A 17,548-nucleotide genomic window follows, 5' to 3' on the forward strand; every position below is an offset into this window, starting at 1 on the left:
GCGTTCTTCACAGATGAGTGACACTGATAAGCGGCAGGCGGCAGCGGCGATCTCACAGCTGATGTATAATAGACACGGTGGAGAAAACTCTGCAGACACGCGCTCGTTTCTTTATCCAGAAGTAACGCTGTAAAACAGCCGAGAGGAGAAGAAAAGCCGGTCAAATGGGCCACTGTGTGTGTGTGTGTGTGTGTGTGTGTGTGTGTGTGTGTGAGTGTGAGTGTGAGAGAGAGCGAGAGAAAGAGAGAGAGAGAAATGGAGTACTTTCAATCTCTCAATCTCAGTGAAATAGGGGTTATTGTTGTATATGTCAGTGAAAGACTAATCCAGCAAACACACACAGTGAAATTGTGCACAGTTTATGAGTTTTAAGTAGCTAAAGCGTTGTAAATACTCGCGATCGCCTCCCTAGCGACAAAGCGCTTATGAGGTAAATGACGTCAGTAATAACCGGTTATGATTATTACTGAACCGATACCGAATTGTCCGTGTCTGCATCGCGGTGCACCGAAAAAACGATTGATTTTGACACCCCTAATTATTATACTGTGATTCCAAACCTTTCTTTTGTTTTTGTTTAACACAAAATATAGACCATTTTGAGGGATGTAAACAAAAACAGTGGTCCCAACGTATTTCCTGTTTTACATTTTTAGTTTGTATAGCTTCCGAGAATTAAAAAAGAGCCACATAAGTAATGTTATGACAGCTGCTTTATCATTAAGTTATGATTGAATTGTCTTTTGTTACAGTTATGAAAAAAACAAGCAGGAAATGTTCATAGGCCAGTGACATGACCACATATTGAAATGGTCTATATTTTGAAGAACGCTGGTAGTTAGCACTTACAGATTTATTAAGTCATTGGATGCCAGCTACCAGCATTCTTCAAAATAGCTTCTTTTGTGTTCAACAGTAGAAAGTCAAATAAGATTTTAAACAAGTGAAGGGTGAATGATTTTTATTTAAAGTTTTGCGAGGCTCCAATTATATATTTTTTTCTAATTAAACTCAAACAGTTTTCATTCCGTGTAAAAAGGATCAAAATGCCAATGCTTGATGTTGTTTGAGTCAATCAGTTTCAGTCAGTACCTCTTGTCAGATGCTGAAATGTGAATCAATCTCCGGCTCGGGATTGCTAATCATCATGAAATGGGTGTGGGTCGGCGCTGGTTTTGTTGGGGAGAGGAATCTTTGAAATATTTCTGCATTTTAAATATATCTAAATAACTTGTCCCTAGGACGACAAGACAGTTTCGTGAGACCTGAGCCTGCTGGTAAGGAAGTGTTCAGGACAGGAAACAATGCTGAAAATATCAATCTAAATATGAATCTGATTAATCTTTTCTGTCAATCAGTTTGAATTTTAGCAGTTTAATCTGTGATCGTAAAATAATACTGCTTAATTTGAATGAATAATTCACATTTTAGTCATTTAATTACTACATTGTGACGTTGTCTTGAGTAACATTGTTGAAATCTGAAAAGTTTTCATATGAACACAGATCAAGTCATCATCAGCTTAATTCGGTTTATTGGCCGTATCTTAATCACCTATAAAATGTTGACATATGATGCTTTAATTCAAAATCTGGTCTTCAATATTTGGGTTTTGGGCTTTGGTCCATGGGTCTGGTCTATTCTATATAAATCAGTGGTCTAGAACCTATGAAGCATAGTTTTATTAAGCATTCGTAAAAGTAACATTTTAAAGTAATTTAGTGATTATAAAGAAAACGTGTATATATATTTTTTACAATCAGATTTACCAATAAAGAAAAAAAATTGAATAAAAGAGTTAGAAATTATTTTAACTATAAAAATACACATCAACCACTCCAAAAGAAGCTATATCAGGGTGCGGATTACAGGAGGGTAGGTTGTATAGACAGCACTACTGTGCTGTTGTGGAAATAACCAAGTAAACAGAAGCATAGAAAACAGAGCTACATTGTCAGAGCAAAAAAGGAACACGCTTAAATGGTAACACAACAAAAAGTATAGTATAGGATAGAAAAGAACCACATTGAATGTAAATATGAAACACAGAATTTTGTCACAATACAGTGTTGTTATAAGTAATCCTGTATACCATAGTTGTGTGATTTATAAACAATTAAATCAGCTGTGTGTTTTTATAGTTACACATTTACATGTATGTATTGTGCACAATTATAAAACAGTGCACATCCAAGATATCTAAAGAGAAGTCTTCCACTCCATGTAAAAAATCCTACACTTTTTCTTTTGTTTTGACTAAACTGGTTTTACTAAATATTAAATAAGGTGATGAAAACGAATAGACTATAGATGTGAGAAGTAACGAAATCGTTTTAGAGTACTATAATGAAATGCTGGTTAAGCATATAAATGTAAACAGTCATTGAATAAGAGCAGAACGCAGAGCTGAATGTCTTAAGGCTCCTACACACCGGGACGTTTTTCGTTTGCGTTTATCGGCAGCGTTTTACGAGACGTTTTTCAGTGTTCAAACACAAGCGCTTTTCACTGGCGTCAAGCAGAAGAGCATGCTAAATCACTCTTTTGACGTTAGATGGCGCTGCACAACATTAAGCTTCTGACACCCGCTTATAACACAGAAGAAGAGGAGGAGAGGAAGTTCACATGTTTGTTTATAAAGTTACTGGTGACTTGAACAAGCATGGATGGTTCAAGCAGCAGCTCCAGCTCTAGCGATGAAGAAATGATTGTTCACCAGTGCAATAAGCAGCTCCACAATCATATCGCCTCTGGGCATCTTCTTCAATGTGCGCTCACATTGACAGTTTTGCGCTTGAGCGCCTCCAAGTGCTGTTTACGGTAACTTCAGCAGCTCCGTGCACATGAGCAAAAGTGCCGATCTGATTGGTGGAGAAGGTTTTGATGCTGCGCATCAAAACCAAAAAAACTAGCATGAGGCGTTTTTAAAAAATTAACGCTTTTGTGCCTGCCGTTTTGCGCGTTGCTATGCACAATCACATTGAAGCCCTTTATTAAGTTATGAGGCGTTAAACCTCGACGGAAAACGCGAGCAAAAAACGTCTCTGTGTGCACGGGCCTTTATAATGTAAATGTAAAGAAGAGACCGCCTTGTAATAAATCCTGAACTTATAATTAGTGAATATGAGGGGGTTTCACTTTTCGAAATGCGGTATAAATTCGTCTCTTTTTGGTTTTTATAATTCGTTTGAACACATTCTGGTGCTGCTCGTCAATTTGACTATTCTTCTATGTTCATTTTTCAGACTTATCCGGCAGTCAGATTTCGATACAACACCGGCACTGCATGTTCCTCCATGTCTCGTCAGTGATGGGTCATTCTTGAACGATTCGTTCATGTTGAACAAATCTTTTGTATGACTCATGGAGTGAATCACTCATTTGCACATGCGCACAATTGTGCAAGTAGAGCTCGCGAGCTACCTTGGAGCGGTCTGTTTTGCGCAGAATGTGCATGTATGTCTTCAAACCATATTGATATGGACAATATTGGAGAATCCCGCATCGCGTTAGAGAATCATATTGATGTACCTTCAGAACTCGATATACGGCCCAGCCAACACAATCTCACGCCAATTCGTAACTTTATCATTTAGTGGCTAATTCATATGAATTCGTAAGATATAATTTGTACCATTTAGTACGATTTGCTCATCCCCCAATGAAAGTTGGGTTTAGGGGTGGGGTTAGGTGCCACGCCTCCTTTTTAAAATCGTACAATTTCGTACGACTGAACTTGTACAAATTTGTACGAATTAGCCACTAAACTATAAAAACGTAAAATACTTACGTTTGCTCGTGAGATCAGCCTGGCCCAGCCCTAATACCTTATGATATCTTAAACATATTAATGGGAAATGCTTATTTAGCTGAAACCTTTTCAAACAAAATGCATTGTTTGCACAAAAATTAAAAAGTGGTTGATGTTTTACACTGCTGCGTTTTTGACAATAGATGTATACATAGTTTAACAACATTCAGTCCAAAAGTGCGTTATGGGTAAAATTCAATAAAAAAAATTAATCAATGTACTAATATAACATCAATACTACTCCCTAAAATGTAAAGAAAAAGCATTTTGGCTCTTATAATATTAAAGTGTAGCTGATATACAGCTTTAAAAATATAAATGATGTGTTTTGACTGCCTGATCACACGAGAAAATGCAAGTATTTTACGTTTTGCCAGTTTAGTGACTAATTCAGTCGTACGAAATTGTACGATTTTATAAAGGAGGCGTGGCACCTAACCCCACCCCTAAACCCAATCGTCATTGGGTGATGAGCAAGTCGTACTAAATTGTACAAATTAAATCGTCCGAATTGATATGAATTAGCCACTAAATCAAAAAGTTACGAATTGCCGTGAGATTGTGTTGGTTTTGAGGGTGTTAAAACACAGAAGTATTGCCTCCTTACAGAAAAAAGACATTTAAATATCGTGCCTGTGTAATGTTTTCTTTTGTACCCACATGCTTTATGTGGACTCACTCAGAATCAGCGAAACACTGCGACACGAGTATGAGATGTCACACAGCAAAAACTCTTTACAAGAAACTTCTGCAATTAAAGCGGGATTACATTTGCATACACTTCAAGTTCAAGTGCTGCATATTTGTGCTCTTAAAATACCAGCCAAGTGCTTTCCGTCTCACTCTTTCAGGTTCAAATGCATAAGTAGGACTATTTTGAATATAAAATTCTCCTAATGCACAAAACTGCATACCAAACAATATGCATAATCTTGTATTGTCTACGAGCTGAATATATGCATGTTGTTTAGTGTGCGCTTTTATATGTCTGGAAAATTATGTAGATCAGACTTCATCAAATAAGTGGAACACGTCCTCTGTGTAGACATTCAGAAATAATGTTATCCTAATGTTATACAGTGAGCACTTTTATGATTGTCTGACTAATAATGAGTGTCATGGTTTATATGGTATTTCTGAATATTACAGATTAATAGTCTTTGAAAAATAATGCTCAAAAAGTTATACATAATAATAATAATAATAACAGCAACAATAATAGAGCTTCACAATTTTACTAGCCTCTTTTGTAAAAAAAGTACACTTGAAATTTCATGGATAAAAACAATAGCCAATTTAGTATTTAAATTAATTTTAATATGGACTTTTCTCTTTTTAAACACAAAACAGTCATGAAAGATGACTTCAGTTACATCAAATTGGATCTTTTCTTGCAAAGCTGGATGTTGGATTCATGAAAAATAATAGTTTTGAGCAAAACTGATTAGCTGAAGTCACACCGATGCAACAGCCAACAGAGGATTCGGCTTGATCTTAAAGCCTTTTTGATGGGTTATTTTCACAATTTATGATGGCATAGCAGTCAAAAGAGGACAAATGATCTCAAATATGGGACTCTTTATAAGTGTGGTGTGGGCCTTTCAAACCACCCTTAGCCTCTTTGGCCACGGGCCTGTAAGAGGTACAATTTGTAATTTTTACTGTTTTAATTTTTAACAGCAACAATCAGGACTACATGATTATTTGATGTCATGTATTTCCAATCAAAAATGTAATTGGAAGTCAATGGGGCAAAAACAGCCACCAGCGTAATAAAAGGGCAGTTAATTTGAGCAATACACAAGGGTTAAGCCTATTTAGATATGGTTTTGGACATTGTGTACATGACACTTAAGAATTATTCATATTTACAATATTAAAAATAATGCACATTTTGACTTAATCATGGAAATTTGACCTGTTAATTATGTCCAGTCAGAATGTTTTGTGAGATTGAGACTCTTTTTTTTTTGGCAGCTAAATGGGTTAGGCTTTAATTTGATGACCAGCGCTTTAATATTTAAATCATCAATCGAATGTAAACCTGTCAGAGTTTTATCGTAGCTTAAAAGGTGCCATAAAACTCAGTATACTTTTCCAGCAAGCCTTTATGTTTGTCAGTCATAGTTGTTAGAGAATTCTAATATACAGGTCTGGTTTTTATTGAAATGAATTGGACTGCTTTGAAGTGTAACGAGGTCATGCGACTGACACTGTTAATGAGATGAAAGTGTTTTTCATTTAAAGCTCAAAGACTGGAGCGACTGAGGAAAGAACGACAGAACCAGATCAAATGCAAAAACATCCAGTGGAAAGAGAGAAGCTCGTCTCAATCAGGTACAGTAGCATAATATTTGTACCAGGCTTATGTGTGCGCTATATATTTTTTGTTGCAATCATTTCTGAAGGTTTTACCATAGCATACATTATTATCATGATAATAAGCTGAGCTTTTTGTGTGTGTGTGCATTGCATAGTACTTAAATATTCTCAGAGTAAACAACCTTTGTTTTAACCCATGTGTTCTCCTAGAATTCTGTTTATATAACTAAAGTTGAGACGTCTCTCTATAGCCAGGGATGGGCAAAAATACATTGAAATGTATTTTAATACAAAATAACTCACTTTTACATGTATCAAAATAAACTACAAAATACAGCAGCCACAAATGTATCAAAATAAAATTCTGTATTTTGTATTTTGAAAATACTGCAAAATACTTTTATAAACGAGCATAAAATTTCTTCACAAATCTTTTATCAGTGGGCAAATTTGATTAATCCTCTCATAGTTAAACTGACTCAGTGAAGTAAAGGCCCAATCCCAATTCTACCCCTTAGCTCTTCCCCTTACTCCTACCCCTCATTTTGCGCGTTCATGTCAAGGGGTAGGGGTGTCCCAATTCTCTTTCAAGCGTTCACACTTAGATACTGTTTGACAACTTGTTAGCAAGTAAGCAGGTTTGGCATGCTGCTCGGGGAGAGAACCCTGAGCTCGGAGATAGTTGAGCCCAGGGCTCCCGCCAGGTCCATAGAGCATGTGAGGGGAGTACGAGGTCAGGTGTTCTCGAGAGCTCCCCTCGACAAAAGAGGAAAGGAGGAGAAGGGGTGAATGGGGGGTTTCTTCAGGAAACGAAGATAAGGGAGTAGTTCTTAGCTAGGTTACTTATAGTGAGTTTGGATGAATCTGATTGGCTAGCTAATGAGTGTAGATGAGTGGCCAGCTGCAGTCAATCATATCACGTGCTCCTCGAAATTAGTTTGTGAAACTTCATTTAGCTCGAAGGCGTTGGGATAAGGGGAAGGGGTGAATAGCCCTTCGAACGAAGATTTTTCAGGACCACACTCGAAATCAAGGGGTAAGAACAGAATACATCAGCCACAACGGCTGTATAGCTGCACGCGGAAGTAAGGAGATCCACAAATATGTGTTTTTTTTGTCAGTATTGCTAATTTTACGACAAACAAACACATGTTTGAATATATTCATAACCGTGTTTGTGTTTTACTATCACGCTTTTTAAAAACACAGCTAAAATAAAAACTCTATCTATAATTCATAATCATAACGCCTGTATAGCAGTCCCACAACATTCTGACACTCGAAGACACTCGAATACTCTGTCAGAAATGTCGAGTGACTGAGAATGAGCTTTTTACAGTGTCTGCTTTAATGTTAGTGTTGTTTTGTGTGTTTATGTTGATGAATATGGCCACTGTGTGCCTTCAGTCATTTCCTGAAGATAAATCGTCACCTTGGATTTACAAGGTTTGATCTGTGTTCTGAATGATTTAATGAGCTTCAAAGTTTTTGCATCCCATATAGCAAACAGTATGTGTGTAACATTTGTTTTTTTTTAAATAAAAAGTCTTAAAATGTAAACAACTTATAAAAAAAAACACCCCATAATGTAAATAAGATGTCATTTAATAAGAATATGTCAATATCGCAGAGCTGCTTCATCCTTACACTCCTGTGAGATCTCTTATGCCGAGTTCAGACTGCATGATTTTCAAAGAAGTCGTGTCACAGATGTTTTCACACTGCATGACTATCTGGGCTAGCGTTACGTCGCTGCTTTGTTTACACTGCAAGATGGATCGGCGACAGGGACTTTCACATTGCATGACTTTACTATAGGAAAAATCGCCGACAACTTCGTCCAAACTACGTCTCACAGCCAAAAACATGTAGTATATCTTTTGTTATTAACTACATAATGAGAAAGAAGCCTTTAATGGGGTAGAACATGTACATGTTTGCTCACCTGGGTTTAAAGGGAATTAGCCATTTCTCCTCAACGTTGATAATAAACTAATTTCTTTCTGTATGAAACGTCAAACAGACACGGTTGCTCATGAGTCCTGTCAAACCTCCACTAGTTTTCCTCCATTTCGTGGGTCCAAATAAACAGAAAAAGAGCGCTTTTAACTTCTCCCCCAGCCTCACGCTGGTCTGCAGCAGGTACACACACACACACACACACACACACAAGTGAATGCTGCTCTCTCATTGGCTGTAGGCGATCGCCGATGTTATTTTCAGTCAAAACTCAATTCACACGGCATGATTTGAATCGCCGACAGCTCCAGATATTTAGCACGCCAAATATCTCACAGGCATCGGCGACTCATCGGCGATTCTCTCAGATCGCGTCTTTGATGGTTCACACTGTGTGATTGTCACTCACGTGCACGAGCAGCGATTTGCCTGTGATTTCAGGCATTTGTCGGCGATTTCTCAAAACCTGTCAGCGAGCCAAAATCAGGGCTAAAATCACGCAGTCTGAACTAGGCATTAGGTCAAGTGAGCAGAATCTTTTGTCAGTTCCACAATCAAGGCTAAAACGTAGAGGGGACAGAGCTTTCTCTGTGGCAGGTCCTCGGTTGTGGAACACCTTGCCCCTTGAGATCAGAATGGCTCCATCATTATCCACTTTTAAATCACGTCTTAAAACAAACCTTTTTAGCTTGGCTTTTTAAGATTATTTTAATAGTTCATTCTACCGCTAATTTTTTACAACTTCACAGACGTTTCGCTTGCTTTATTTCTATGTGTTTATATTCTGTCTTTTTATTTTGAATAACTCAATTTTGGTTATTGGTGGAGTGATGTTCAGCGGAGTGGAATAGAGAATTGAGCAACTTTGTAGACCCACACGTGTTGCTTAGGCTGACTTTGCTAAAATATTTGTATAAAATGTTTGATTGTGGTATAGCTTTTAACCCAATTAGGCTGATTAGGTAATGACAAAACAAAACACAAGTGCTTGATCACGGACTGGCTCAAGGATAGTGGCAGGAAATATCGGCCCGAATATTACTCCCAGGAAAAAAACATTATGTGTTCAATACTTATTTTCCCCGCTGTATGTTCATTGTCATGATGTATTGCATTATTGAATCAGCACATGCTGTTTATTGCTTGTCCTCTGAATGTTTTTATTCTTGATTTTTTTTTGTTTTGTTTTTTGTAGCAGACGATTTGAGTTCGCTTTTTGAAAAGAAAGACTTTAAAGACAGGCCTCGGAGCACGGGCAGTAAATCCACACTCTCACTGCGGCTGGAACAGTGTCCTCAACAGCTCAACAACCCCTTCAACGAGTACTCCAAATTTGATGGCAAGGTGAGCACTTCAAATCAAGTCAAGTTGAGCTTTATTTTACATTTACATTTACATTAAGTCATTTAGCAGACGCTTTTATCCAAAGCGACTTACAAATGAGTACAAGGAAGCAATTTACACAAACTAAGAGCAACAATGAATAAGTGCTGTAGGCAAGTTTTTGTCATTCTAATACATAAAGTGGAACAAAATATCTCACAGGACCCCGGTGCTACATAAATAAACATTAGCATAACTGTGAACACAACACTGGATGTACAGTTGAAGTTGGAATTATTAGCCCTCCTGTATATTTTCTCCCGTTTCTCTCCAGTGTTTTCAACCCATTTCCAAGCATAATAGATTTAATAACTTATTTCTAATATTCTTTCATCTTTGCCATGATGACAGCACATAATATTTGACTAGAGATTTTTCAAGATACTGGTATTCAGCTTAAAGTGACATTTAAAGGCTTAATTTGGTTAATTAGGTGAACTAGGCAGGTTAGGGTAATTAGGAAAGTTATTGTACAACAATGGTTTGTTCTGTAGACAACTGGAAGAAAATTGCTGAAGAAGACTATTAATATTGACCTTATCTATTATTTTTTTTGCATTTTAAAACTGCTTTTATTTTAGCCAAAATAAAACAAATAAGACTTTCTCCAGAGGAAAAACTATTATTGGAAATACTGTGAAAAATTCCTTGCTCTGTTAAACATCATTTAGAAAATATTTAAAAAAGGAAAAAAAAATTACAGCAGGGTTAATCAGTTTGACCTTAAAGGTGCAGTAGGTGATCTGCCAAAATGCTAACCGCTTAGCATATTATCTTTGGACGGCGGGGAGGGACTGTGATTCAAAGCCACACCCCCTGAAATCGTGAGTGCACCGCGTCACAACAGCAGACAGACAACCCACTAGTTCATGTCATTCGCCAGTTAGTTAGTGCCAGCGCCGTGCAGGAATTACATTTATTACTTAGCCACACTTGCATGCTATTTCAGTGCGAATATTCAGAGTAGCGGTAAACAGTATAGGGAGGCTGTCATTGTTTAAAAATGAACCAATGTGAATATAAAAGCAACATCAGCTCAATAAAGCAGCTAGGCGGAATAGCGCTATTTACTGATGTTTTGTTGTTAAACTAAATATAAATCTACATTATAGATGCTGTCAAAGGACCTTATTGAACTGAAAATAATCACATCAATCTTTCACTGGGAGATTTCAGTGGCTGAACAACACGTCTGTGCATATAAGTCATTCATAACACAACACAATCTAACATAAGCTTAGCCTGACTAAAACAGTTTTAAAACAGAACATCACCTGTCTAACAGTAATACTTCAGCCATGGTGTCGTCCTTCCTCCAGCGTGCTAAAGTAACTCCTATATTGATTCAGGTTTTTTAAAGTTTCAATTCAGCATTTGATTACTCCCGGTCTGTCTCGTTGCCGCGCGGCCGCTTATGCAGACGGGCACGTGCGAATGGCGGATCTGCGTGAACAGATGCGCAGTAGTCCGAATCTACATTTGCTGGCAGACAATCTGAACTGCTTATTGGAACTACGGGAGATTTTGGTCCGACTCTATTTAATTGGATGAACATTTTTAAGTTTTATGCCTTACCCAGAATGTAAAAATACATATAAACACATTTAGATCATTTACTGTAATCATTACTATTGGACTGTGAAGAGACTTTCAACCAGCACATCCAAAAATGTTTCTGAAGACAATCACCTACTGCACCTATAACTACATATGTATATATTAGTGTTGCCACAAATGTTTATATTTTGATAAGTATCGATACAGAAATATATATGGGGTGTGTGGTTTTCTCACAGTGTCATATCTAAGTGTGAAATTATGTTATCTAAGTCGACATCGACTAATCGCTGGTGATGTCATCAATAAAACACAAGATGTAAATGCTTTGCAAAATGGCACAATTTGCGATTTATTTGAAGGAATCATATACACATGCTATTTGATGGATCATAACACGTTAAAAAACAATGCAACATTAACAATGACTAATTTTAGTGCAAAACAAATGCACTGTCAAAACGCTAATAATGTAACATTAGCACCTGGGCTAATTTCACTGCTTAAAATGCATATGTATTAGGACAGCATAATATATCGGTTCAGCATTGATAACACAATGTGATCATTCGCAATAGACATATCGCAAGATATATGGATTGTTGCATGTGTTTTTAATGGCTGTGAATGTATAATTGTACCACATGTGACTTTAACAACGATTCATTTAATTGAATTATTTTTAATTTTATCATTCCGTTACTGTACTTGAAGACTATGACTCGGGAAATGATAAAACATTTTATTTTATATTTATAAATTGCTATGCATGAAAATATGCATGACGTGCAAATACCGAAATGCACTGCAAATAGCACAGGCCACAACAAAAATGGGTCAGGGAAATGAATATGTTGTTCATCTGACTTTTATGGAGATGCACTAATATGGAGAAGCCCATATGTATAAAATACTACTAAATGTTATTATGTATTATATATATATATTAGGGATGTAACGGTATCAGAATTTCACGGTACGGTAATACCTCGGTATGAATGTCACGGTACGGTATTTATTGAACCATTTACAGGAAAAAACAAAACTTATGAAAATACTCCAAAAAAGTGCCAAAAGTGTCAATGACATACAAATTAGTCATCTATCTGTAAGCTTTGAAACAGAAACTTCAATTTTAATAACAAAAAATTATTAAACCATGTAAAAAAATAAAGTTTCAATTTAGTAGTGTTGAAAACTCATCACATTCAACATTTAATCACTCACTCACTTAGATAGAGATGGGTTTAAAGGAAAATTATCATATAAATATAATCTGGTAAAAGCTGGTATCTCTGGGTATTTACAATGTCCCCTGCAACAGAAAAAAACCCTCTCATTTGGGACTGAGGATTCTGGGACAGAGATATAACTTGGCCCATGTTGACAGCAGTGGGTAACGTTGTGCATTGTCTTTCCCCCACTTGAGAAGACAAACCATGAGTGAGATAGAGGTCTCTTTGCGGTACAAGTCAATGTCTGCATCAATCTGAACAGTGTGCTGTGTTTCTGCAGTCCCCATGACTGCTATTAGTCGTATTCACCAACTTGCAGGCACATGCACACATAGGGCTCAACCTGTGCAGTGCACATGCCCTTTTTAATCTTGGATAGAAAATGCCCTTCCAAATCGATCAAAAGTGCCCCCGCGACGCGACACAACCTCCGTCCAGCCCTTCAGTAGACAACACCGCTCTTGAGAATGCGCGCTCAACCCCCCCGTGGCGCTTTACAATACGCTCGCGACAACACAGTTGATCAGAACGCGCACGACAACACTGCTATTCAGTACCCGCGCGGCGACAACACCCGCTTTAGGTTCGATCATTTCCATCTTTTTTTCATCTCCGCTACTAGCAGCACACTCCATTTCCGCATTACTGGATCTGTAGCGACAGCAGACCGCAAAGGATTATGGCCACGCCTGGGCTGATGGGAAATGTAGTTTAAGCTACCTGCCGTCCGCTTCATTCGCCTGAGCAAATTTTCTCAGAAGACCTATAGTTTTACCGAGTCATGCGACTTCGGTAATATCGGAAAAAATTAATATTGCGGTATGACGGTATTTACAATACCGTTACATCCCTAATATATATATATATATAATGTTGAAAACGAGTGAATGGTGCTTTATTTAATTAAATATCAATTTTAAAACTTTTTTTTTGTTTGAAAATCAATATTTTTGCTGAGCCTAAAAGCATGCTCTTTGTAAACACCAGAACAGAGAGGCCTGTTGTCACGCAGGTTTCTCTGCTGTCTCCTTGCATTAGGATCAGCTCCAGGCTCTAACACCTTTGCTGAAAAGAGAAAGACTGCCGTTTTAATTTTTTGACAGTTGCAGAGATTTTAGGTGTAGTTTGTCATTGTGCATCACTTACGGCTGCTGTTCTCACCTGTTCCCCTTTGGCTCTTTAGATTTATGTGTCTGTTTTTCTGGATTCTTTTAGTCTTTATTTGTTTCAGGGAAGCAGATCGGCTTCTTTTTCTTGTAAATTAAATCAAGGCATGTTCATTTCAGTGACTTAAATTAAATTAGCTGTATCAAGTTTCACTACTCAGTCTCAATTAATCAATTTATCATTAGCTTGTGTTGAAAATTAGGTAGGGGTCAAATCAGTAGGAGTGTCAAAATGAATTGTTTCTTCGATGCACAGCGATGCAGACGGGGACAATTGGTTATCGGTTCAGTATTAGATCAAAACCGGTTATTACGTAGTGATTTCATTTATGTCGCAAGCGTGTGTCTAGAGTGAGTTTTCTATTACGGATTACCTGTGATAATCGTACATTATGAGCATGAAGACGGTACTCACGTCTGCTCTTCGCTGTCCGCGTCACTCATCGGTGAACCGCGCTGACCATTTTAGAGTCAATTGCAGCCCTTTCTGTTAAGTGTATGAAGACCAGTCAAGCAAGCGGGATAATATTAACATTAGTTTATTTGCTATAAATGCTCATGTTGTCTTCTGTGCATGTATTGAAGTTTTGTTTAAAACATTGAGCATTGAACATTGAGCAAGTACATATAAGGGGTACAGTCAAACTCACTGCTTGTATTAAAAGACAATTTGTATTACAAGTAATATATAACCATATTTATAGATTTTAATAAAAAGTTATTGTGTTGTGAGGAAAAAAATATAATTGTAGATGGAAAGTGATAATTATAACCAGGGTTCAATGCTATGGGTTTTTTTTCTACAGGCCTGATTGTGATTTATAAATATATTATATAAAATTAAATTACATAAAATAATTAAAAGGACAAAATCTGGACCTTTTAGCCGTGGGGTGTGGTTCGTTCGAACCACCCGAACCCCCCTTGGCTACGGGCATGTGTAAGCCATCTTTTCGCTTTAAAGTCTTTTCGATGAAACAGTTGCTTATTACATGTTTTCACCTTCATTTTCAGGGCCATGTTGGTACAACGGCAACCAAAAAAATTGACGTCTACCTCTCAATGCAGTCGACCCAAGAAAAGCTTCACCCCATGACAGTGGTCACCATGGCTAATGCGCGGGTCCACGATCTTATCGGGCTGATCTGCTGGCAGTACACCTGTGAAGGCCGTGAACCCAAGCTCACGTGAGTAGAAAACACTCTTTATTTCAGCCAGACCATAATTCCTGGCTATACCTGAACCCCTGTCCCAATAGCCAGAGGCGTTTTTCCACTGCAGGTGACATTGTCACATCAAGCAGATCTGTGCTGTCCATAGATAATGTGGACAGTGAATATAAATACACCGAGTTCCATCAAGGAAAATACATTTATGTTTTGTATTTTCTTTAGAACTACTACAGTATAAAATGATTTTTAATTTATTATGAGGAGCTGTTTTTGTTTTAAATGCTGCTCAGAAGACACCCTAGAACAGGGCTATTCAATTGGCGGCCCGCGGGCCAAACCCGGCCCCCGAGGCAATTTGTTCCGGCCCTCCAAATAGTGTGACCAAGACAAAATAAATTTAGTTCAGTCGAAATACGGCCGCTATAGTCATGACGTGACGTGCGTCTGTTCAATACAGCATGAGCTGCAGAGGCTGCGCAGAGCGTGAGTCACCATAAGTGAGTGGTGCGGCAGCCGAAAACATTCAAGTGGTACATTTGGATGTTCACTATTAACTGTGGTTTAATTCGTCATGGTTAATGAACTGTAAAGTCTTCTCTAAGCCGCATTTCTTTTGCACGGAACAAAATGATACTGCTGCAGTTGAACAAAGTTATGCCGGGTTGACAACTGTGCGCTAGTTTAAAGTTCCAAGAATGTACACCGAGGCTAATACGCACGGATTAACTATAGCAGCGGCCGTTCCCACATCACGTCTTTTCCGCTTGCAAGTTTTTTATTTCGAATGTAAGAAAAATATGACAATATGCGCGCTCAAGCGGAGCAACGCGCTTGCGTCTTTTCGGTTGCACGCATTAGATAGCATCTGTTATGACAGACAAAACATATGTTAGACGAATTATTATTAATATGATCATGTATGTATTAAGGGTGTCAAAATGAACTGTTTCTTCGTTGCACAGCGATGCTAACGCGGACAATTCGATATCGGTTCAGTAATAATCATAACCGGTTATTGTGTACTAACGTCATTTATCCCCTATGCGCTCTGTCACGAGGGAGGTGAGCGCGGGTATTTACAACACTCAGGAGCCAACTCAGGGCCGGCCCATGGCATAGGCAGTATAGGCAAATGCTAAGGGCGCTTTACATCCAGGGGGGCGCCAGAAATGAGAGCGGTTTAGTTGGTTTTGTTTTCGATGTTCCTAACACATTCAGTTATAGCAGCAATAACTCAAAAACATCTTACCCTAAAAAGATCTAAAGTGTGTTTCCTACAAAAAGACAAAGCTGGTTATGTTTCACAGCTGTCTTTTTCTTTTTTTTTTGACATTACGACCACTGCTCCCTTTAAGCCCTCCCAATATGCGTTTAGCTGGGAGAACTCGTGCTGAGTGGAGCTCTCAATAAGGCACCGTCGGAAAAGTGCTTCTTTTTTTCGTAACTTTTCCCTTCCCCCACCCCCCCTATTTTTTATTTTTTTTGGCTCAGCGCGGCTAAACGCATATTTCGAGGGCTTGAGTGTGTATGTGTTTGTGTGTGTGTGTGTGTGTGTGTTTGTGTGTTTGTGTGTGTACGTGTTTTTGTGACATATCAGGACACAAATCTGTATAATGACATGGGTATGACACAGGTATTACAAAAAGGAGGTGAAATATGAGGACATTGGTGATGCCTCATTTCTCTAAATGCTTATAAATCCCACAGGATGAGTTTAATCAGAGAGTAAAGCTGCACACAGTCTCCTGTGATGGTTGGGTTTAGGAGTAGGGTGGGGTGAGGGCATTACAATATACGGTTTGGACAGTATAAAATGAATGGAAACCTGTCCCCACTTTTCACAAAAACAAACGTGTGTGTGTGTTTGTTTGGCACTGTGTATGTTTGTGTATGTGTGTAAATGAAAGATATTGTGATGCTGTGTGTGTGTGTGTGTGTGTGTGTGTGTGTGTGTGTGTGTGTGTGTGTGTGTGTGTGTGTGTGTGTGTGTGTGTGTGTGTGTGTGTGTGTGTGTGTGTGTGTGTGTGTGTGTGTGTGTGTGTGTGTGTTTATACAGATAGCTTGTTATAGCCTCCCCCCAAAATATAACACTGTGTATGGAAAGCATCGTCAATGCACCGAGATGCACAGAGATATCAAATTGAACCAAATCGATGGCATGATAATCGTAACCAAACCCTGAGACCAGTATAGGTTCACACCTCTAGTATGTATGAACGCAGATGGCAACAATAATTAATTTAAATAGCTATGTACTTACCCAATATAAAGCTTAAATTTATATTTGACGTGATAACCGTGAAACCATGATTATCCTACAGACTATATAATCGTACAACTAAAATCTATAATTGTTCATCCATAATTGTTATGCAGTTCAAAACAACATATGAATGTGTCTGAATAGAAGAAGCCTACTTTTGTTGTGCTCTGAAATTCATTTGAATGTTTGTTAATAAAAAAAAAACTCTATTGTACAATGCAGTGATGTTATGTATTTTCAAAATACAATATATTAACATTTTAATGTAAAAAAAAAGCCAACGTAGGTGTCCTAAGGAAAAATACAGCATATGGGCTCTTATATGCAGTTGTGTCATCACTCATACAGCCAGTCATAATTCCGGCCCTTCGTTTGAGATGCTTTTCATGAACCGGCCCCCATAACAAACTAATTGAATAGCCCTGCCCTAGAAGATGGGTCAAGTGTAGATCCGTCATTGTTTAAGTACAGAGAACATCATGCTTTATAATCTTAGTTTTAACAGATAAAAAATGAGCAAAAATCAAGGAATTTTCTTCCTTCTTGCTGTTTTGGAAACATAACAAACCATCCGCTTGTTAAGTCGTAACGTATCGTGACATATGGAATACTGTTTCCGGGTCCAAGCCGCTACTCATTAGAATGGAGAAAATATTCACTTATGGCTTTTTAGTCATTTC

General features: G+C 37.9%; 1 protein-coding gene across 7 annotated transcripts in view; it reads left to right on the plus strand.

Moving 5' to 3' along the window:
- The window catches only part of mapkap1 (MAPK associated protein 1), a 105,560-nt gene that overhangs the window by 25,827 nt on the left and 62,185 nt on the right, over window positions 1-17,548 (plus strand). For all 7 annotated transcript variants that reach the window (XR_012406659.1, XR_012406661.1, XR_012406660.1 and 4 more), the window contains exons 3-5: window positions 6,059-6,148; window positions 9,288-9,436; window positions 14,448-14,620. Coding sequence is in view for 1 of the 7 variants with exons in the window: in XM_003198574.7 (XP_003198622.1) it covers window positions 6,059-6,148; window positions 9,288-9,436; window positions 14,448-14,620 (412 nt within the window). In the remaining 6 variants the exon portion in view is untranslated. The remainder of the gene's footprint in view (window positions 1-6,058; window positions 6,149-9,287; window positions 9,437-14,447; window positions 14,621-17,548) is intronic.

Source organism: Danio rerio, chromosome 5 (genome assembly GCF_049306965.1).
Source record: "Danio rerio strain Tuebingen ecotype United States chromosome 5, GRCz12tu, whole genome shotgun sequence".
In the NCBI taxonomy this organism is placed as follows: domain Eukaryota; kingdom Metazoa; phylum Chordata; class Actinopteri; order Cypriniformes; family Danionidae; genus Danio; species Danio rerio.